At 38.3% G+C, this 20,282-nt stretch overlaps 1 protein-coding gene across 3 annotated transcripts in view; it reads right to left on the bottom strand.

Annotated features, from left to right (window-relative positions):
- Positions 1–662: 662 nt before the first annotated feature.
- exoc3l2b (exocyst complex component 3-like 2b) overlaps positions 663–20,282 on the bottom strand; it is a 64,856-nt gene continuing 45,236 nt past the window's right edge. For all 3 annotated transcript variants that reach the window (XM_055012314.1, XM_055012316.1, XM_055012315.1), the window contains 12 exons: positions 15,959–16,224; positions 14,520–14,786; positions 12,951–13,069; positions 12,231–12,345; positions 10,706–10,816; positions 8,592–8,692; positions 7,416–7,532; positions 6,813–6,948; positions 5,256–5,378; positions 5,024–5,179; positions 3,380–3,501; positions 663–2,451 (listed from right to left, as the gene is read on the bottom strand). In XM_055012314.1, the coding sequence (XP_054868289.1) occupies positions 2,166–2,451; positions 3,380–3,501; positions 5,024–5,179; positions 5,256–5,378; positions 6,813–6,948; positions 7,416–7,532; positions 8,592–8,692; positions 10,706–10,816; positions 12,231–12,345; positions 12,951–13,069; positions 14,520–14,786; positions 15,959–16,224 (1,919 nt within the window). In that variant the 3' untranslated portion in view covers positions 663–2,165. The remainder of the gene's footprint in view (positions 2,452–3,379; positions 3,502–5,023; positions 5,180–5,255; positions 5,379–6,812; positions 6,949–7,415; positions 7,533–8,591; positions 8,693–10,705; positions 10,817–12,230; positions 12,346–12,950; positions 13,070–14,519; positions 14,787–15,958; positions 16,225–20,282) is intronic.

Here is a 20,282-nt window from a genome sequence, read left to right on the forward strand (position 1 = left end):
CAAAAAACAACACAACTTACTTTAACAACTTAAAGAAACATTTTTAACATTTCTTTTTTTTCAGTCAAAAATTGTTCAAAGATTTCCTAAAAATGCTGAAAATGTGGACATCAGAAGTTTCACTGTGAAAATAGATATTTTTTCCACATTTTCAAATTTTAAAACGGGTCAATTTTGACCCGCAGGATGACACAAGGGTTAAGTTTTTGTTGACATATGTAGAAAAAAATGTGAAAAAGTCTGAAAAATAAACGATAAAATGAAGAAAGTCTGTGAAATATGCTGAGAAACTTCAAAAAATCGGATCCCATTTTCAAGGTTTTAGGTGGATATTCTGTTTATTCTGATGGTGTTTTCATCTGTATTTGTCATGAAAACAATGATATACTTTTTTTTTAATTGTGAAAAAATGTCTCACCGCGATTCAGTTTTTGTTTGAAGGTGAAAATAAAATTTTACTTAAAGCATAAACAGGCCAATTATGGATGAAAAACACTTCGATAAATTTATTAAAACACTTTGAGAAATTCCCCAAACTGCACCTTTAAAAATCAACAAACTTAAATTCAAGAAAATAAACTGAAATTAAACTGAATTTATTGAAACAAAGGCTCCAATATTCGGTATTGGGTTTGAAAACCAAAATAAATCCAACAGAAACAGTCGATCTGATGTGTTTTATTGTCATTTCGAGCCGATTTCTGTACAGATTCATTACATACATCCACATTTACAACAGAACTAATGGAACTAAAGAAGCAGATCTGAAATAAAAGAGGAAACAGTTTTCAAACAAACCAATCAGGAACTAAACCATCAACCAGGAATTAAATGGAACTCTTTATCTGCAGGTTATGAGCTAAAACATGCAACACCACTAAATGCTGAAATGTGAGGAGAGGCAGAATAAAACCATTAAAATATATCTTTTATATCTTTAGTTTAAATCAACACCAGATATTCTGAGGAAAAGAACTGAACTAAGAGTGTTTAGAATAAAACTCATCACACCTGAACTAAAATCACTGCTTTAAATACTCAGTAAACCAACCGAGACTCAGATTAACGTCTAGTACCTTTGATTACATTTTCTTTTTTTTCTCTTGTGCAACAATAAAACTCTCCACAAACCAAACTCCACTTCCATTTGAACACATTAAACATTGTCTGAAACTACTGAGACCCCCAGAAAGAACCCAGACTACAGCCACAGAACTGGCTGCCTTTTATCGGTCCTGAATAAAGTGCCTCTCAGCTCCACGTCCTGCAGGAAAAAAAACCCGACATCGAAGTGAAAGTCCATTTCAGGAGGAGGTCAGTGGACTTTAAGGTGGTTTTCTGTTGGGACTCTCTTGACTGACTGACGTCTTGGTTTTAGCAGCAGTTAGTGTCAGAGCAGCTTCCGTCTTTGCGAAACCAAAAAACACTTGGTTGAATCTTTAGTTTCCAGGTGAAAAATAAACGGTTTTCCATCCGAACATGGACATTTTATGATTTCGTTCCAATCTGTCAACGAAAAATGGCTCCAGAACTGTTTTTTTCGATGTTTCGTGGAAACTCTTGACCGTCCCGTCAACCGTTTTCTACTCTCGGCCGTCCAGCTCAACGCCCAGCAGCCGACAGAAGAGACGGCTTCAGTCCAGTTTCATCCTCAACCACCAACATCTTTTTCAATCAGGATCCTGCAATGTTAACTTTCTGCTTCAAGAGTCGAGAAGATTAAAAGTTAGTCTGAGTCCATTTTCACCTCCTTTTGTTTCTCAAACACAACAAACTTCGGAAAAAAGTTATTTTGTTTCTCAAATTTCCACCTGAACGATTCCCTTCAGTGAGGCTGAACTGGTCTCTGTGGATCAAAGAAACTTCAGAGAATGTAGAAATACAATCAGCTTCCGTCAGCTGGATCTGAAGAACTGCAGCAAGAATTAGTAATGTTAACTTCCATCTGATCAAAATCCAAAATTAGAGCAACAACAACATCAGCGCTGCATCAGGATTGGTCAGATAGATCTTCTCGGTTCAGTCTTTGGGAGAGTCGATGTTGTTTTAATGCCAGACGGAGTTCAGTCGGTTTAGTTGTTAAAAATCAGCTGAAACTAGAAAACGGAGTTAAATTAAGAATAAAAACCACCTTGGCTCAGACTGGGACTGAAGCTGGACTCCGTTCAGAGAACCTCTTCCAGGTTCTCCTGGACCGGCGTCCTGGTTTTGCGTCTTGGTCTCATGGTGCTGAAGCAGGACGAGGCGGTGAGGGCGATCCGGCTCAGGCCCACGTTCAGGCAGTGGACCTCGGAGGTGACCGGGACCTCGGCGAACAGGGCTCGGTCCCGGGACAACAGCATCGCTCCGCCATCGCTGCTCTCGATGTCCTTCACGATGTTGAGGATCTCCTGACGCTCCGTCTGCCGGGTCGTCCCCCGAATGTTCAGAATGGCCGACACATGCTTCTTCCTAAACAGGGAAACAAGATAAATGCACAAAATACAAGAATAAATATAAACAATCTTAATTAGGGATGTCCTGACCAGGTTATTGATCCAATCTTGAGTATCTACTGATACCGAGTCCCAATGCGACACCATTTCCTCCATAATACACACTTGAAGTACATTAAAGTTATCAAAATCCTAAAACCAAGTTCTGGTTGGACGCAGTTTAAATGTAGTATTAGAGGGTAAATGTAGTATTAGAGGGTAGATGTAGTGTTAGAAGATAAATATAGTGTTAGAGGGTAAATGTAGTGTTAGATGGTAGGATGTACTGAGGCTCCATAAGTTCCAAAGACGTAGAAAACCTGTTTTTTCTTCATGATGTCAGTAAATGTATCATAGATGAGCTGTAGTTCCTGGTGGTTCCACAAGGTGGAGCCTCTTACTGTTTAATACTGTAGAGTCCAGAGGAGGCGTCACTCAGACTACAGTTCATGTTGGCAAGCAGAGAGGACTGTGGGAGTTTAGCTGGTAAAAAGGCACCATGACAAAGACTTATGAGGTGATTAAAGACTTCCAATCAGAATTACTGTGTTTAAGACAAATTAGGATCAACTTGGACAGAGTTCTTGAGTGACAAAGAGTGACAAACTTTTCTCTACACTTAATATTAGTAGATTAATAACTAACCATAATTATACCAAGAACAAGAAGGAGAACATTAACAAGAACAACCAGAAGAACAAAGACGCCAACAAGAATAAAAATAACTTGAAGAACGACATTAACAACAAGAAGAACAAGAACAAGTCAAACAGCAACAAGAACAAGAAAAAATTTAACAAGACAAACAACAAGATCAAGAAGAAGAAGAACTACAAGAACGTTAACAAAAAAACGAGGCGCAGAAGAACCAGAAGATGAACAAAAGCAACAGGAACATTTGGTACCTGACGTCTGGAAACTCTCGGACCAGAACTCCGACCTCCACCTGGATGGAGGGAACGTCCTCCAGCTGGATGATCTCAGAGATGTGGGGCAAAGCGCTGTCCAACCAGCTGAACTCAGACTCCTGCAGAGACACCAGAACCACACCAGAACCACATCAGAACCACACCAGAACATCAACAGAACCAGATCAGAACCACATCAGACCCAACAGAAACATCTCCTGGAGTTCTAAATCATATAGCTACAGCTGCTGGTTCAAGTACAACTAATATTTAGCTTGTTTTTTAAATTTTTAAAAAATGTGTCCAAACAATAATTTCCATGAAGAAAAGCTGAATATCTTTTTAGACTCTGAAATCTGACAGAAACCATCAGTTAAAACGGTTTATTTTCTGTCCAGCGGCTCTTCAGTTAATCAATGATCGACACCAAATTAATTTGATATCTGGGATCAGGTAGGAAAGTGTTTTTCAAAACACATTTAGTCAAAAACTGATATATCTTTTGTTTTCATTTTATAAAAACAGAAAACTGGGAAAAGCAGAAAATAATACATTTATTTATTTGTTTATTGTCTAAAAATGCCCAAATTCCTAAACATCTGGCTTAGAAGTGCCTAAATAGTCAGCAAATTTGCTTTTTAGGTGCTAAAACCTGAACATAATTAGCTTTTTGTAACTAATTTTGATTGAAAAATGACTAAAACCATCAACTAACGTGGCTGCAGACTCATTTTCTGTTCGAGTTTCATCTTTTGGCATCTGTATTAATGAAGCTACTTTAGAATTATTTTATAATCTTTAAAATGATAAGTTGATCAGCTGCAGATTTGCTACTTTTAGGTGGTGAAATCTGCAAATACTTGGCTTCTTTAAGGATTTTTGGTTAAAAACGACTAAAACCATCGACAAAAACAGGTGATTGTTTTTCTTGAGATGAATCAACCATTTCAGCTGCTGTTGTTTCAGGTTTGAGCCACTAGAGGCTGCTAATGTACAATTAGAGGGTAAATGTAGTGTTAGAAGGTAAATGTAGTATTAAAGGGTAAATGTAGTGTTGGAGGGTAAATGTAGTGTTGGAGGGTAAATGTAGTATTAGAGGGTAAATGTAGTGTTTGAGGGTAAATGTAGTGTTAGAGGGTAAAAGTAGTATTAGAGGGTAAATGTAGTGTTGAAGGGTAAATGTAGTGTTAGAAGGTAAAAGCAGTGTTGGAGGGTAAAAGTAGTGTTGGAGGGTAAATGTAGTGTTAGAAGGTAAAAGCAGTGTTGGAGGGTAAATGTAGTGTTGGAGGGTAAATGTAGTGTTGGAGGGTAAATGTAGTATTAGAGGGTAAATGTAGTGTTTGAGGGTAAATGTAGTGTTAGAGGGTAAAAGTAGTGTTAGAGGGTAAATGTAGTGTTGGAGGGTAAAAGTAGTATTAGAGGGTAAATGTAGTGTTGAAGGGTAAATGTAGTGTTAGAAGGTAAAAGCAGTGTTGGAGGGTAAAAGTAGTGTTGGAGGGTAAATGTAGTGTTAGAAGGCAGGATGTTCTGTACATGATGTCAGTAAAGGTAGGTAGAAGGTCAGACAACAAACTTTTCTCTATACTTATATATGAGTAGATTTATAACTAGAGTTCCAGTTTTTAACACTCCGACACTGACCAGGTCTTCAAAGAGGACTTTGATCTGTCGTCCTTCGTCTCTCAACCGGCCGGCCATCCTCTTCCTCATCTTCATGGAGGTGCAGATGATCCGTCCCCTCATCACCGATCGCAGATACTCCATCACCACCCGGCGGTGAACCTCGGCCACCAGCAACTGAGGAAGCACAAACACAGCATGATCCAGCTGCAGTTTAAACATGTCCACGTGGTTCTGGAGGTTCTGGTTCTACCTGGTACGGAGGACTGTCCATCCGGCGGTACTTCTTAAAGTCCTCTTTGACCACAGCTTCGATCTGCTCATACGCCTCTGTGTTGTTCAACCACTTCCTCTTGACAAGACGCTCGAAGAATGGCTGGAAAACATAAACAGACTCTGGTCAACTTCTGTCGCTTTATTTATACCAACTACTAACATCAACAGAACTTTACGTCTTTATTTCTGTCTACTCTGGACTCATCTAAAGCTGAACCGAGACAAGAGACAACCTCACGTAACGGAACTTAAACCAAATGAACCTTTAACAAAACCAACCAAATCCAACCTAAACTGGAAGATTTCATCATTTCAAACCATTAACTCAAATTCAACATGAATCTAATGTGTCTGACAACCTGAGATAACCAAACCTGGTAAACTAACTCAATCCTGGTAGATAGTCTGGTCCAGTACTGGTCCAAAACCAGTTCACCAGAAGTTAATAAACACGGTCCAGACATGTTAACATTTAAGCTATTAATGAACTAACCTGATGTGTACAAAATAAACAAGTTAACCTGAACTTTAAGCTGGTGTAATCTAAACAAGTCTTAACTGTTAAACAAGAATACCTCATGTACCTAAACTAACCTAAACCCAACTAGCATAACTAAACTTTAAACTACAACACTCAAATTCAATTAAAACTCTAATATCGCCCTAACCTGATGAGTATAAAAGTTAACCTGACCTTTAAACTGGTCTAATCTAAACTCGTCTTATGTTCAGGACTAGTTTGCCCATTAGAAACACCTAATGTAAGATAATCTAAACTAACACCCAACTAAATTCTAAATTAAACTTTAACCTACACCAATCAAATTCTAATAAAACCTTAATATCAACCTAACCTGATCAGTATAACAAGTTAACCTGAACTTTAAACCAGTCTAATCTAAACTAGTCTTAACTGTACTACAAGAACACCTCGTGTATGATAACCTAAACTAAACCCAACTAACAGAACTCAACTTTAAACCACACTACTCAAATTCAATTAAAACCATAATATCACCTTAACCTGATGAGCATAAAATAACCAAAGTTAACCTGAACTTCTTATGATAAGGACTAGTTTGTCCATTAGAAACAGCTAAAGTAAGATAATCTAAACTAATCTACACCTAACTATAAACTAAACTTTGAACTATTCTGTTCATATTTAAACCGATCTTAACTGGAATAAACAGAAATCTAATGTAAAATAACCTGAACTTTAATCTAGTGTGAACCAATCTGCAGTGTGTGTGTGTGTGTGTGTGTGTGTGTGTGTGTGTGTGTGTGTGTGTGTGTGTGTGTGTGTGTGTGTGTGTGTGTGTGTGTGTGTGTGTGTGTGTGTGTGTCTGTGTCTGTGTGTCTGTGTGTCTGTGTACCTGTGTACAAACAATGGAGGTTAAAGATTAAACTGAACTGAAAAGCTTTATTGAAACTGACAACAAGGAGAGAAACTGAATGGAGAAGACAAGCAGGTCAAAGTCATGAAGATAAAAACACTCGGATGACATCTTTGTCAGAGTGTGTGTTTTATTACCCTGATGTGCAGGTAGAGGCGTTCTGACAGAACTCTGACTCCCTGCTGGACGATGTGATCCAGACACTTGTTGGCTCGACGTAAAGAATCTTCGCTGACCGACGGATCGCACTGAGCACAGCGCTGCACAAAACCCCTGCAGACACGCAAACACACAGCAACACACCCACACACACACACACACAGACAATAAAATGTAATAATTAACATGCTGAGTTGTTGCTTTTGGTGCTTAAAGTGAGGCGTGTTCTGTGTAAATACATTCCAAACGATGAACACACTCATCAAAAAGGGAAACCTGATTCTACAAACCTGTCCGGGAGCGTTTAAAACTCAAATAAAGAGTGAAAAACCAACGTTTACTTTCACTCAGTGAGCTGTTTTCTACTACAATAACTTCAACATTAACACTTTGTTCATTCTGGACTGGAGAACTTTTTATCTAAACAGGAAGAAATCCCGTTCATTTGTTACTAAATAGTTTCCTCAGGTGGGTTGTGGAAGCAGTGGACTCGCTATACCTCAGTGTTCAGGAGGAGATCGGGGTGGATGGAGGGCGTAGAAAACACTCCAGATCACCAACCTAAAGCCCTACAGCTGTACCTGAACGGAGGACAGCAGTTGACCAATGCAATGGTTTTAGAGACGTATCCGTCCTCGTTGTCTCCGAACATCCCGTTCTGCATCCCCTCATGGAACATCTCCACTTTACGCTGGAAGCTGAGAAAAAAAGAACATCTATAACCTCAAAACAGCTCATACAACACTGAAAGGCTTTAGATCATCATGATTAATAAATACAATTAACTATTAAAAATGGTGTCCCACGAGGATCAAATTTAGGACCACTACATTTTTCTATTTCTAATAATTATCTCATTGAAACTTGTTCTGTCATGTTTGGTTATATGCAGATGATGCTGTTCTTTACACATTAACTTGATATGACAAAATGTTTCATATCTTTTAACTTAAATGAAATGTTTAAGCTTAAAACCTCCCTCTAAAGCCTGACCTTTAAATAAGTGTAGTTTAGAGGCATTTCCTAGGTTATATAATTGGTTTTAGGTTGTTAACTTTTATTTTTATTTCTTTAAACTCTGTTTTTAATCTAGTTTTTAATTTTTTTACTATGTATTTTAGTTTATCTGCTATCATTTCATTTACATCCTCAATCTTTCTAAGCTTTTCTTTTGAAATCTTGTTTTATTTTACTCAGTTTAAACCATCACTGAACTGCACTAATCCCTATGAAAGTTGAAATACAAAAGAAGTTTGATTAAGTGATTAATGGAAGTCAAACTTCTTTGCAATAACAGTTTTCAAAAAATGTTTTAAAATAAGAAACTCCTGTTACATCAGCAGTAGATTGGTACCAGATGTCTACTTTTAATTTGATGGGTACATTTAAATGTTTAGTTTGATTCTGAACTAATCAACAACAAATTATTGTTTAACTGTATTATGTGTGTAAAAGACCAACCAAGAACACGATTACAATTATCAAAATAATTATCAAAAAGAAACAAACTGGACAAATATAGATATTTATTACATATACATGGAATAAATACCAACACTGGAACACATTTTACTGTTTAATTATTTCAAATATTGTGGAACAGATTCATTATGTCCTAACATTTGCAGTCAGATTCTTCATCTCAATATGATTTTTCCTCATTAAGTTAAGGGGAAATCCTTTCAAAATATTTAGTGTTTGCCATCTTCCATGTTTCTTTCAGTTAATGATGATATTTTCTTTACAAACGGTTGTACCTGTACAGGAAGTCGGCGAGTCCGTTGAGGCTGCACTGAGCCACTCTGGAGCCCAAACTCCTGTTGATGGAGGCAGAACGCTTCAGATCCACCTGCAGCCGCTGAAACGACAACAGCAGGTTAGAAAGACATCATTTAGTAGTCATAATCATTAATAATTCTGGTTTATGAACAGGGCTGATCAGATGATTGGATCACACTGCAGATGCGGGACAATCTGATCTAAAACTGGACTAAACTTGATCCTTTTGGGCAACTCTGGCTTTTAATTTCATCTCATTGTACTTCCATCTGCTCTTGTTCAGTTGATTAGTTTCTTTTAAACACATTAATGCTCTTAATGACATTTATAATATTACTATGTTCTACTTCTTTCTATGACTAAGTTGCCAACTTCACCACCAGTTTTAAAATCCTGATTGAAAACAGTTTTTTATTCACTGATTTTATGGAACTAGATCCAGTTTTCTATCTGAGTTTACAGTCTTAATGACCTCATCTGTCGTTGAAAGTTTGGAAGCAGAGTGGTCTGACCAACTTTCTGTAGAAATATGGGTTCAAAGTTTTGTGTTTTCCAGAATGATCTACCATTGGATGCGCCACTGTAAGACTATATGCTTTTATTTTGTATCGGGCTGCACAGGAAGAATAAATAACTTACGTTATTTCCATTTTATTTGTTATCTGAGTCTGAACAATGTTTTATTTTGAAAAATGACCAGATTCTCTCCATCACATCCATCTATAACTCACTCTTGACACATGTGAAGACGCATGTCTGGGTCACGTGATACGTTAGCGCTAAAACTAAACCTACAAGCTAGCAAAATGAGCAAAAATCAAGCATCTTTGGAAAGTTTCTTTGTGAGGAGACAGAAGAGGAGCCAATGACTTCCATGAAAAAGAAACCTGCATTTAACAGAAAATACCAAGAATCCTACTTAAAACATGGATTTATCCACAGGTGATTCCTGCACCAAACCCACTCTGCATAATATGTGGTGACCGATTCTCTAATGAGGCAATGAAGACTTCAAAACTGCTTCGTCACTTGGAGACCAAGCACTCTGCATTAAAAGACAAGCCTTTGGAGTGTTTTGCAAGAAAAAAATGTGAACAGAAGGACAGAAGCAATTACTGAGGGACACCACATCAACAAATGCACTGAGAGCATCTTATTTGGTGGCTAACCGTATTGCTAAGGCTAAGAAGCCATTCACTGTTAGTGGAGAACTGATCCTGCCCACCACTGAAGACATTTGCCGTGAACTTCTAGGAGAGGCTGTGGTTAAAAGGACAGCACAGGTGCCTCTTTGGGCTAGCAACGTCACTCATTAAGGAAATAGCAGAGGACATTGCGTTATGTTGAGTTGTACTTTTCTTGCACTTTATATTAGTTTTTGTGGTGTATCTTATTTTGAAGGCATGTTTAAACGTTACCACAGTGACCAGAGAGTGTTGGGGGCAGAGAGGATGTTACTCCTGTTATGTTGTTATGAGGACACTGCTAATAAAGTTGCATACGAGCACACAGTGGATTCACGTTTATTATTATATTTAGAAAATACCTCATGTTTTCTGCCGATCGTATCATTTTATTTTGTTGTATTTATGTGCCACATCTTAAAAGCTGTTCTGTGAGAATATTGTCTGACATTAAACCGGTCCGTGGCACTAAAAGGTTGGGGATCGCTGGGTTGGACCGCTGTGCTTCTAACCTCCTCAGTTCATCAGACAGGGATTTAGTTTTTAGTTTTTTATTTGTTTTATCTGATGTTATGTGGCTTTTTGAGTAAAGTTTTCTAGTCTTTAGATGTGCTCTAATAATAAACTGATGTCCTGGTGAACTCTGTCTCCTGTTATTCTGACTTTGGCCACTAGAGGGCAGCAGCTGCTTCCCCTGCAGGTTAAAGTGTGTTTGTGTGTCTGTGTGTGAAGGAGGAAGTGTTTGATGTTGACTTTGGCTGCAGTTGAAGGACGGGAAACAATCAGTGTACAATCAGCGAACAAAACGCAGCGGATTCCAGCGTTACGCAACTCCTCACTCCGGCCGCTTTACGTAAACCGGCAGGAAACAGATGCGGTAACCACGGCGACGCAGGTGTGGGTGGTACCTGTATGACGGTGGTGGCCAGAGTGATGTGGAACTCCTCGATGTGCAGCGTCTCCATCCACCTCTTCTCCTCCTCGTCCAGCACCTGACTGAGCTCCGTGGTCACTTTAGCCTGAAACCAATCAAACACCTCGAATTTATCAACATCAGGATACACACAGAACAGTTAGGAGAGATGGTTCATTCAGAAAAACAACATTTATTATCTTTTTTATAGTGGTATCATGAATGTCTGCGAGCTTCTTCCCACATAATACCACAAAATGAAACAAAACCACTTGGAAGAGAAGCAGACACAGAAAAAGACCTGAAAAAACACATAAAATGACACAAAAGGAACAGAAGATGAGCTGAAAGACACAAAATGACACCAAATAGGACACAAAAAAAGACCTCAAAGACACACCAAATGTCATTAAATATACACAAAAAGATCCCAAAGAGATACAAAGTGAGACCAGTAAGACACAAAATGGCTAGAAACAGACACAAAATGACACCAGAGACACAAAAAGACGCAAAATGACACCAAATACGATATAAAAAGATTTCAAAGGGACACAAAATGACACCAAAAAGACACAAAATTACACAACAAAGACACAAAATGACACCAAATAGGATATAAAAGACCTCAAAGAGACACTAAATGACATCAAAAAGACAAAAAGGCCACAAAAACACGCAAAATCACACAAAAGAGATATAAAAAGATCCCAAAGAGACACAAAGTGAGACCAATAAGACACAGAATGGCTTGAAAGAGACACAAAATGACATGAACAAAGACATAAAATTACAAAACAAAGACACAAAATGACACCAAATGGGATATAAAAAAGACCTCAAAAAGATACAAAATGAGACTATAGAGATATAAAATGGTTTGAAAGAAACATAAAATGACACCAGAGACAAAAAAGGCGTGAAAAAGACCTGAAAAGGGACACAAAATCACACCAAAGAGGCACAAAATGGCACAAAAGGGACAGAAGATGACCTGAAAGACACAAAATGACACCAAATAGGATACAAAAAACCTTAAACACACAAAAGTATACAACCAAGACACGAAATGACACTAAAAAGGATATAAAAAAGACCTCAAAGAGATACTGAATGACACCAAAAACACAAAAAGGCCACAGAGACACAAAATGAGACCAATAAGACACAAAATGGCTTGAAAGAGACACAATATGACACCAAAGGGATACAGAAAGACTAAAGAGAGACCAGAAATGACATGAAAGAAAGAAAATGACATAAAAAGACTTCAAAGAGACTCAAACATCTTTAATTATGCAAAACTTTGAGCCTTAATACAATTTAAAAGGTTGAACTTTGTAAAATTCAGCCCATTTGTCATCAACAGAAAAATTAACTGTAGAAACCAGAACTATCTGTCGTTTGCAGCTGTAAACATGTTTACTTCCGCTGTAAAGTTTGATGTTTTAACATGGAGCTCTATGGAGACTGACGGAGCCCCAAGTGGACGTTAGAGGAACTGCAGCTTGTTTTCTCACCCGGACCGAGTTCAGACAGTCGAGCTCCAGACGGTCGACGGTTTCTGACGGCAGCAGAGGACTGAGTTCAGAGCGACTGAACGGACTCGTGATGCAAACCGTCCCCAGGACATCTCTGAAACAACACAAACAAACAACAAATATATAAATAAACAACCGTCCCCAGGACATCTCTGAAACAACACAAACAAACAACAAATATATAAATAAACAACCGTCCCCAGGACATCTCTGAAACAACACAAACAAACCACAAACACATAAATAAACAACCATATAACTGGTTAATAAGCACAAGCAGATCTGACTGTATTTACTCTGTGTGTTAGATTATTCAGACGTATTAATATGACAGGTTTTTAGGTTCTTGGGGTGTCTGAGTGCAAATAAAGGGGAAAAAATGATTCAAAGCAGGTTTTTCAGGAAGTCTTTCAAAGTAAACAAGTACAACTGAAAGTTAGACTGGATATCAGGCTGTTTCCTGTGGTATGTGCCCAAAAAACTAAATTAATTTGAAGTCTAACCCTAAAAAACCCAGCGTTAGACCAGAGGCTACCTCAGTAACCCAACGTCCTGCCTCATGGTACAACACTGGAGACTCCGAGGTTACCCACCAACTGTACTCAGACAACATCTGCAACATGGATGTTTTCCCCTTGTTGTCTTTTGGCTTTCTTTACGTACTTTTCAGGCTTTGTATTTAAAGAACATGGTGTGTACCTGTTGTAAATGTTGTGCAGCCAGTCCAGCAGTGAGTAGATGTCAGTGATCTCCAGCTGGTTGTCTGTGATCGCCTTCAGTCGCTTGGCAACGGCCTGGTGGTAGCTCTGAACGTACACCTGACAGGTCGGAGGTCAAACGTTAGAAGACATCAAAACTTCAGGTCAGTCCACGGTGCTGTTGAGATATTCCACTGTAAAGTCGACCTGATGCTCCACTAGAACAGATGTTTGGAGGACTCCCAACCACTTTAGTAACTTCCTTGAACCAACCTTTACAGACATCAGTGTATACGTTCACTAACTCCATCTTCAACCCTGATCCCTAGAAATCATGCTCATATGTTACTCAATGGTTTCTCCAAGTCCCACATTTATGAGCTGCACCAGCAGGAGGAGGCTGCGATGGATGAAGGGCGTGCTTGACCAAGGTTCCCAATTAGAATCTTGTCTGTGGCTTAGAAGATAAAATGCTGTTTATCCACTACAAGACCTTGTGGTTTGGTTAAGACCTGCAAGAACCTTTGAGAATGTTCTGACTGCAGGAACCATCCCTGTAGAACCTCTTTAAGGGTGTTTTCAGGGGAGAAAAACATCCACTTCTGAGTGGTAAGTACCTACCATGGAGTATGTGAACAGTCCTTAAAGAGGTTCTGCTGGGACGGTTCTTTTACTTAGCACATGCAGAAAGTTTTGTGGTTCCCGAACATCACTTGCAAGTTCCTGGAATGAAAAAATGCCTAAAAGAGTTTCAGCTGGCTTCAAACCTCTGGCTGGTTTGGCACTTGGTAAAGACTTTCTTGTTCCCAAGAGCTTAAAATTAAAATGCGTCACCAATAAAGGTTTTCCAAGAGAAAAGTTCTTATTCTTAAACCAGTACTATTCTCAAATGGTGGAACCACAGAACCAATGTGCCATCTTTGTAACCAGCAAGAGTTTTCACCAGATTTGGAGAAGAATCATTAATATTGGAACATAACATGCTGCATTGTTCCAGAGTAGTCTTAAAGACTGGCACCTGGGCGGATCTTGGTAAACACTTTCTTTTCCCAGAGAACAAAATTAAATGCATCACGAATAAATGTTTTCCAATAGAAAAGCTCTTATTCTCAAATGGTAGAACCAGGGTACCACCTTAGGAACCAGCAAAACTTTTCACCAAATTTGTGAAAGTACCATTAATATTGGACCATAACAAGTAGGAATGTCCCAATCCAGTCTTAAAGATTCTGACTGGGGCGGATCTTGGTAAACACTTTCTTTTCCACAAGAAGAAAATAAAATGCATCATTAATAAAGGTTTTCCAAGACTAAAGTTCCTGTTGTCAGACCAGTACTACTCTCAAATCGTAGAACCAAGGTGCCATCTAAGGAACTAGCAAGACTTTTCCCCAAGTTTGTCGAAGAACCATTAATATTGAAACATAACATGTTGGGTTGTTCCAGTCCGGTCTTAAAGTTTGGGACTGGGGAGGATCTTGGTATTTTTTTTACTTCTAGGCACCATAAAGATCTTCTGGAGACATACTTCCTGCCAACATTAAGGTGCTAACAGCGTCAGATCTTCTACCTGGAAGGACTGGTACTCTTGGGGGTAGATGGACACCACATTCCTCTTGGCGGCCCCCAGGTCCTCCACCACTCGGGCTCGGAGTCGGTCCAGGTATCCGTCCAGCTCTCCGGCAGTGAACTCAGCTCTCTGAGGCAGCGAACCGTCGGCCACCTCCTCCACCGCCTCCTTCCAGCGCTGCTTCAGCTGCCGAGGCCTCGGGCCACCGGGGGATGCATCCTCGCTGACGGCCCAGATCCTATCAGCTTCTTCCTCCTGCTGCAGAACCTGAACACAGACGGGGAACGTTTCATTTATATGATCCTAGTAGACTTTAGTAGCTCTTACATTTACTTCATGATGGAAATAGATCTTTTGAATTGTGTCTGTTTGGTTTTCTGTCAGATTTTTGCACATATTTCTGTCTCCTGACGTGTACAGCACTGTGGTCGACTGTTTCTTTAAAATGTGCTCCATGAATCAGCCTGATGTGATTCCTGTTACGCTGCAAAACAACATCCAGCGTTCCTCCTCTTTAGACGGATTCAGCGGTGACCGACAGTCACATGATGGATAAATTCACATATTTTGCCGGTGAATTGTTGAGCCAAAAATAACAGAACACAGACAAAAAGATCACGAAGACAAGACAAAATGAACACAATGAGAGAAAACTGTCTCAAAAACACAGAAAATGAACACAAAAAAGGACAGAAAACAACAAAAAAGAGACATAAAATGAGAAAACAGACACAAAATAACAGAAGGGAGACCAAAAAAATGACAAAGATGAGACAAGGAGATAAAACTGTCCCAAATACACATAAAATAACCAAAAATAAAGACACGAAACAACAAAAACGAGACATAAATAAGACATAAAACAGAAAAAACAAGATGCAAAATGACAGAAGGGAGACAAAAAATGAGCGAAAAAAGAAACAAAACCATAAAAATGAGGCAAAAAATGACAGAAAAGACACAAAACTCTAAAAATGAGATGAAAAATGACTGAAGGAAGACACAAAACCATACTGATAAGACATAAAATGAGTAAAAAGAAACAAAACCATAAAAATGAGGCAAAAAATGACAGAAAAGACATAAAACTCTAAAAATGAGATGGAAAAATGACCGAAGAAGACACAAAACCATATTGATAAGACATAAAATGAGAAAAAAGACACAAAACCTTCGGAATGAGACAAAAAAATGATGAAAACAGACACAAAACTGTAAAAATGAGATCCAAAATGAGGGAAAAAAGACACAAAACCTTAAAAGTGAGTCAAAAAATGATGAAAACAGACACAAAACTGTAAGAATGAGACATAAAACCACAACAACAGTGATAATAAATGAGGACATTGGTTCCAGGTTTGTTCAGTCAACGCTACTTCTACATGAGCTAGATGTTCCTGTGGTCTCTCCGTCCATCCGTTGCCGTGGCAGCAGCTCACCTGAACCACCAGGCCCAGGTTGGGTCCGGCGGTGGGAGACCTCAGCGACTCCCTGACGACGGCCCACAGCTCCTTCTGCAGCTCCTCGTACAGCAGCTCCACGTCTTTGGCCTTCCTGCCGCCGTCCTTCCCGCTGGGCCCGGCGCCGTCCTCCGGCTGGGCGGCGCCGCCTCGGTCCGCCTCGCTGCACTCCTGCTCCAGCTCCAGGATGTGGACGTCGGCCAGCAGCAGGTCGCGGTTCTTCACCAGCTGCAGGATCTCCAGGACTGGAGGAGGATAAAACATCAAGCCTCAGAGTCCTGCATCGGTCTGATTAAACATATCAATAACCTCTCCACAACACGCACATCTCAGTCTAAAACTGTCTAAAATGATTCGAAACTCATTGAAAATGACTTGAAACGTCTCCAAAGTAGCATTACATTGTCCAAAAATGACTCAAAATTGGTCCAAAGTAGGCAAAAATGTCTAAACTGACTCAAGAATTGTTAAATTTTGGACCATGTTTGAGTTTTTCTGGACAATTTAGTGTTACTTTGGACACATTTCAAATCATTTTGTACAATTATTCAGCTGAAAGAACAATAAAACAGGATCAAGGAGTCCGTTATAACTCAAAAAGAGTCATTCTGACCTAGTTCAAGTAATTTTGGACCATTTTTTAGCAATAATTGGGAAATTTTTTGTTACTTTGAACGAATTTTGAGTCAGTTTAGATAATTTAAAGTTACTTTGCACATATTTAAAGTTATTTTTGAAACATTTTGAGTAATTTTGAACAAGTTTAAAGTAACTTTTCAAGTTGACTGCCAAAAATTACTATCTAAAGTAGCATAGAATTGTCCAATTCAAATCAAATTTGGTCCAAAGTATCTAAAAATATCAAACATAACTCAAAAACTGTCCAAAAGTTGTTCAAAAAGGCGCAAAATGTCTCTATAACTTGAAACGTGCAACGTAACTTAAAATTGTCAAAACTGACTCAAAATTGGTCCAAAGTAACAAAAAATGTTCTAAATTATTACTAAAAAAGGATCCAAAAGTACTTAAAGCTAGCTCAAAATGACTCAGAATGTGTTCAAAATTTCTATTTTTGAGTCATATCAGACTCCTTGCTCTTGTTTTATTGTTCTTTCAGACAAATAATTGTGAAAAATGATTTGAAATGTGTCCAAAGTAACATTAAATTGTCCAGAACACCTCAAAAATGGTCCAAAATCACTTGAAAACTTTCCAGAATGACCAAAAATTAGTTTAAAATGACTCAAAATGTGTTTAAAATGACCCTCATTTTGGACAATTTGAGTCATTTTGGACCAGTTTTAGTCCAGTTTTGAGTCTCTGCTCATCATCAGTAGAAAGATGTTTCACCATCCTGAATGTATCTCCAACAACCTGCTGCTCTGTTCACTGTTTCTGAGCCGAGCTGCTTTGATTTTAGTGATACAGATTTGGTTAATTTTCTCAATGGAACACTGGATCACACACGGTTAGTTCAAGGACCATCAGAAAGTTGAACATCCAGCAGTTTTTGTACCAGTTTTTGGTGGAAAACGGTGCCATTTTGACAATTTCCAATTTAAACATAACTTGTCAAAGCTGCCGGCAGGTTTTGGAGTTTAAGACAAGATAAACTTTATTGATCCCACAATGAGGAAAGTTCACCGTTATTACGTTATTAATTGTTCTTCTCCTGGACTCATATTTACGTCTTCAACAGCAAAACAAAGAGTGGCATGAACAGAAAGTTCTGTTATATCATGGTTTATAACCAGTTTGAACATTTGATGCTCAAACAAACAAAGTTGTCTCTGAATCTGAAGCTGCATCAAAGTGTTTGTGGTTCTCTGGAGATTCTGCCTCTGAGATTGGAAGAGTTTTTATTCTGTGGTTGTTTTTATGAATAATTTATAGAAGTCGAAGCTGAGGGCCTGATGTGCTGGATAAAGATGTGTTTTATTCTGTAAATAATCCAAAGGGACTCTGAGACAACAATAAAACCTACTGGATGAATAAAATAAATGCAGCTCGGCTCATAAACAGTGAACAGAGCAGCAAGTTGTTGGAGATATATTCAGCATGGTGAAACATCTTTCTACTGATGATGAACAGAGACTCAAAACTGGACTAAGAATTGTCCAAACTCACCAAAAACTTGCCTGAAACTAGTCAAATTCTTTATAATGACTCAAAAATAGTCATTTTAAACTAATTTCAAGTTATTTCTTAGGAGATTTCAAGTTATTTGAGGAATTTTTTGAGTTATTTTTGGACAATTTAATGTTACTTGGTAAAGTCTGAAGTTATTTTAGACAATTTTAGACTTAAAATACCCAGATCCATTGGATCTAATTCATGTGCATTATTTTTGCATCATCATTCATGAAAATACCCCAAAAATGTCTATTAAACTTCCCCATGGTCCAAGAAAACCTACTTTGACCCCAACATGTTCAGTTTCTGATCAGATACGCCAAAGAACTTATAAAATCCTTCATCCTGTTTGGTTTTTCGCTTGAAAAATAGCTAAAATTCCCTTCTGACAATCTGTTCATCCAATATTTGTATCATAATGCGGCACAGCGGTGAAGATCTTTAGAGATTCTTCTTTTCAACTCTATTTCCTAATAAATAAATAATGAATCGCAGGTCAGATAATGGGAATAAAACCTCTTCGTTTCCCCTGATTAGCATTAACAGCTGCTCATCACTCTGCTGCTCTGGAGGAGGGTTCGTTTGATTCCAACATCAAAGCAACCCTCAGGGAGACGGGTGGTTCCAACAGAACTTGATCCGGGTTCTCCGTCAATCCTGGGAGGCTTCAGCTCTTTTATTTCCCAACATTTAACAGAAAGGAATCAATAAGGAGGCTCAGCTCTGTAAACGTGAGGTTCACAGAGGTGGAAGAAGTATTCGGATGCTGGATGTTTTCCATTTACAATCCTATTTAAGTCAGTAAAAGTGCAGCAGATCAGAGTAAAAGCATTTGTTGTAGGGTCACCAGATAAGTCTAAAGGGTGGTGAGATGATTAATTATTCGTTTTGGACGTTTTCTCTAATTTTGGAAAATTTTTGTGAAATATTCAATATGTTTACATCTTCAAATCCAAACATCTGATGGTTTAAAAGTAAATTTTCTCTGTAGTGTAAAAGGTAAAAAATCTCGGAGATGTTAAATATGACACCATATTTCACCAACTTTCAGCCAAAACATCTCTGGACTAAATGTGGTTGTTGGATGAAAATGATTTGAGGTTTAGCTGCCGTTTATCATGGACAAAACATAAAGAAGCACAGAATTTCCTGACAGATGTTGTTGAAAAGGACCAATTATTGTGATTTGACGTGAATTCTGAAAAGTCAAAAAGTTCCAAAGTGCAGCTGGTCCGACATAAACAGTCCAATGAAAAGACCAAGAAAAAGGTCAAAGAAGTCCAACAAACAGTCCAAAAATACAACAAAAAGTCCAAAAACACAGCAAAAAGTCCGAAAACGCAACAAAAAGTCTAAAAACACAACAAAAAGTTCAACAAACAGACCAACAAAAAGTCCAACAGTCCAACAAAAATCCAACAAACAGACCAACAGTCAAAAAGTACAACAAACAGACCAACAAAAGTCCAAAAACACAACAAAAAGTCCAAAAACACAACAAAAAGTCCAACAAACACACCAACAAATAGTCCAACAGTCCAGCAAAAAGTTCAACAAATACACCAACAAACAGTCCAAAAATACAACAAAAAGTCCAACAAACAAACCAACAAAAAGTCCAACAGTCAAAGAAACAGACCAACAGTCCAACCAATACACCAACAAAAAGTCCAACAAACAGACCAACAAATTGTCAAACAAACACACCAACAAAAAGCCTAATAAGATCAATAATCAGACCAACAAACAGTCCAAAAATACAAAAGTCCAACAAATACACCAGCAAAAACTCCAATAAAAAGATAAATAATTAGACTAATAGTCCAAAATGACAATCTAACAAAGAGACCGACAATTAGTTCAGAAGTCCAACAGACTAACAAAGACATCAAATAGCCCAATAAACAGACAAAAAGTCCAACTAGTACACCAACAGAAAGGTCAATAATCAAACCAATAGTCCAATAAACTGTCCAATAAAAACAGTCCTATAAAAAGCCCAACAACCAGAACAACAATCAGTTCGAAGGTCCAACCAACAGACAAACAAAATAAATCAGACAAACAGCCCAACAAACCAACACAGTCAACCAAATACATCAACAAAATGTCAATAATCAGACCAATAGTCCAATAAACAGTCCAATAAAAACAGTCCAGCAAAAAGTCC

This window comes from Amphiprion ocellaris, chromosome 7, assembly GCF_022539595.1.
Source record: "Amphiprion ocellaris isolate individual 3 ecotype Okinawa chromosome 7, ASM2253959v1, whole genome shotgun sequence".
NCBI lineage: Eukaryota > Metazoa > Chordata > Actinopteri > Pomacentridae > Amphiprion > Amphiprion ocellaris.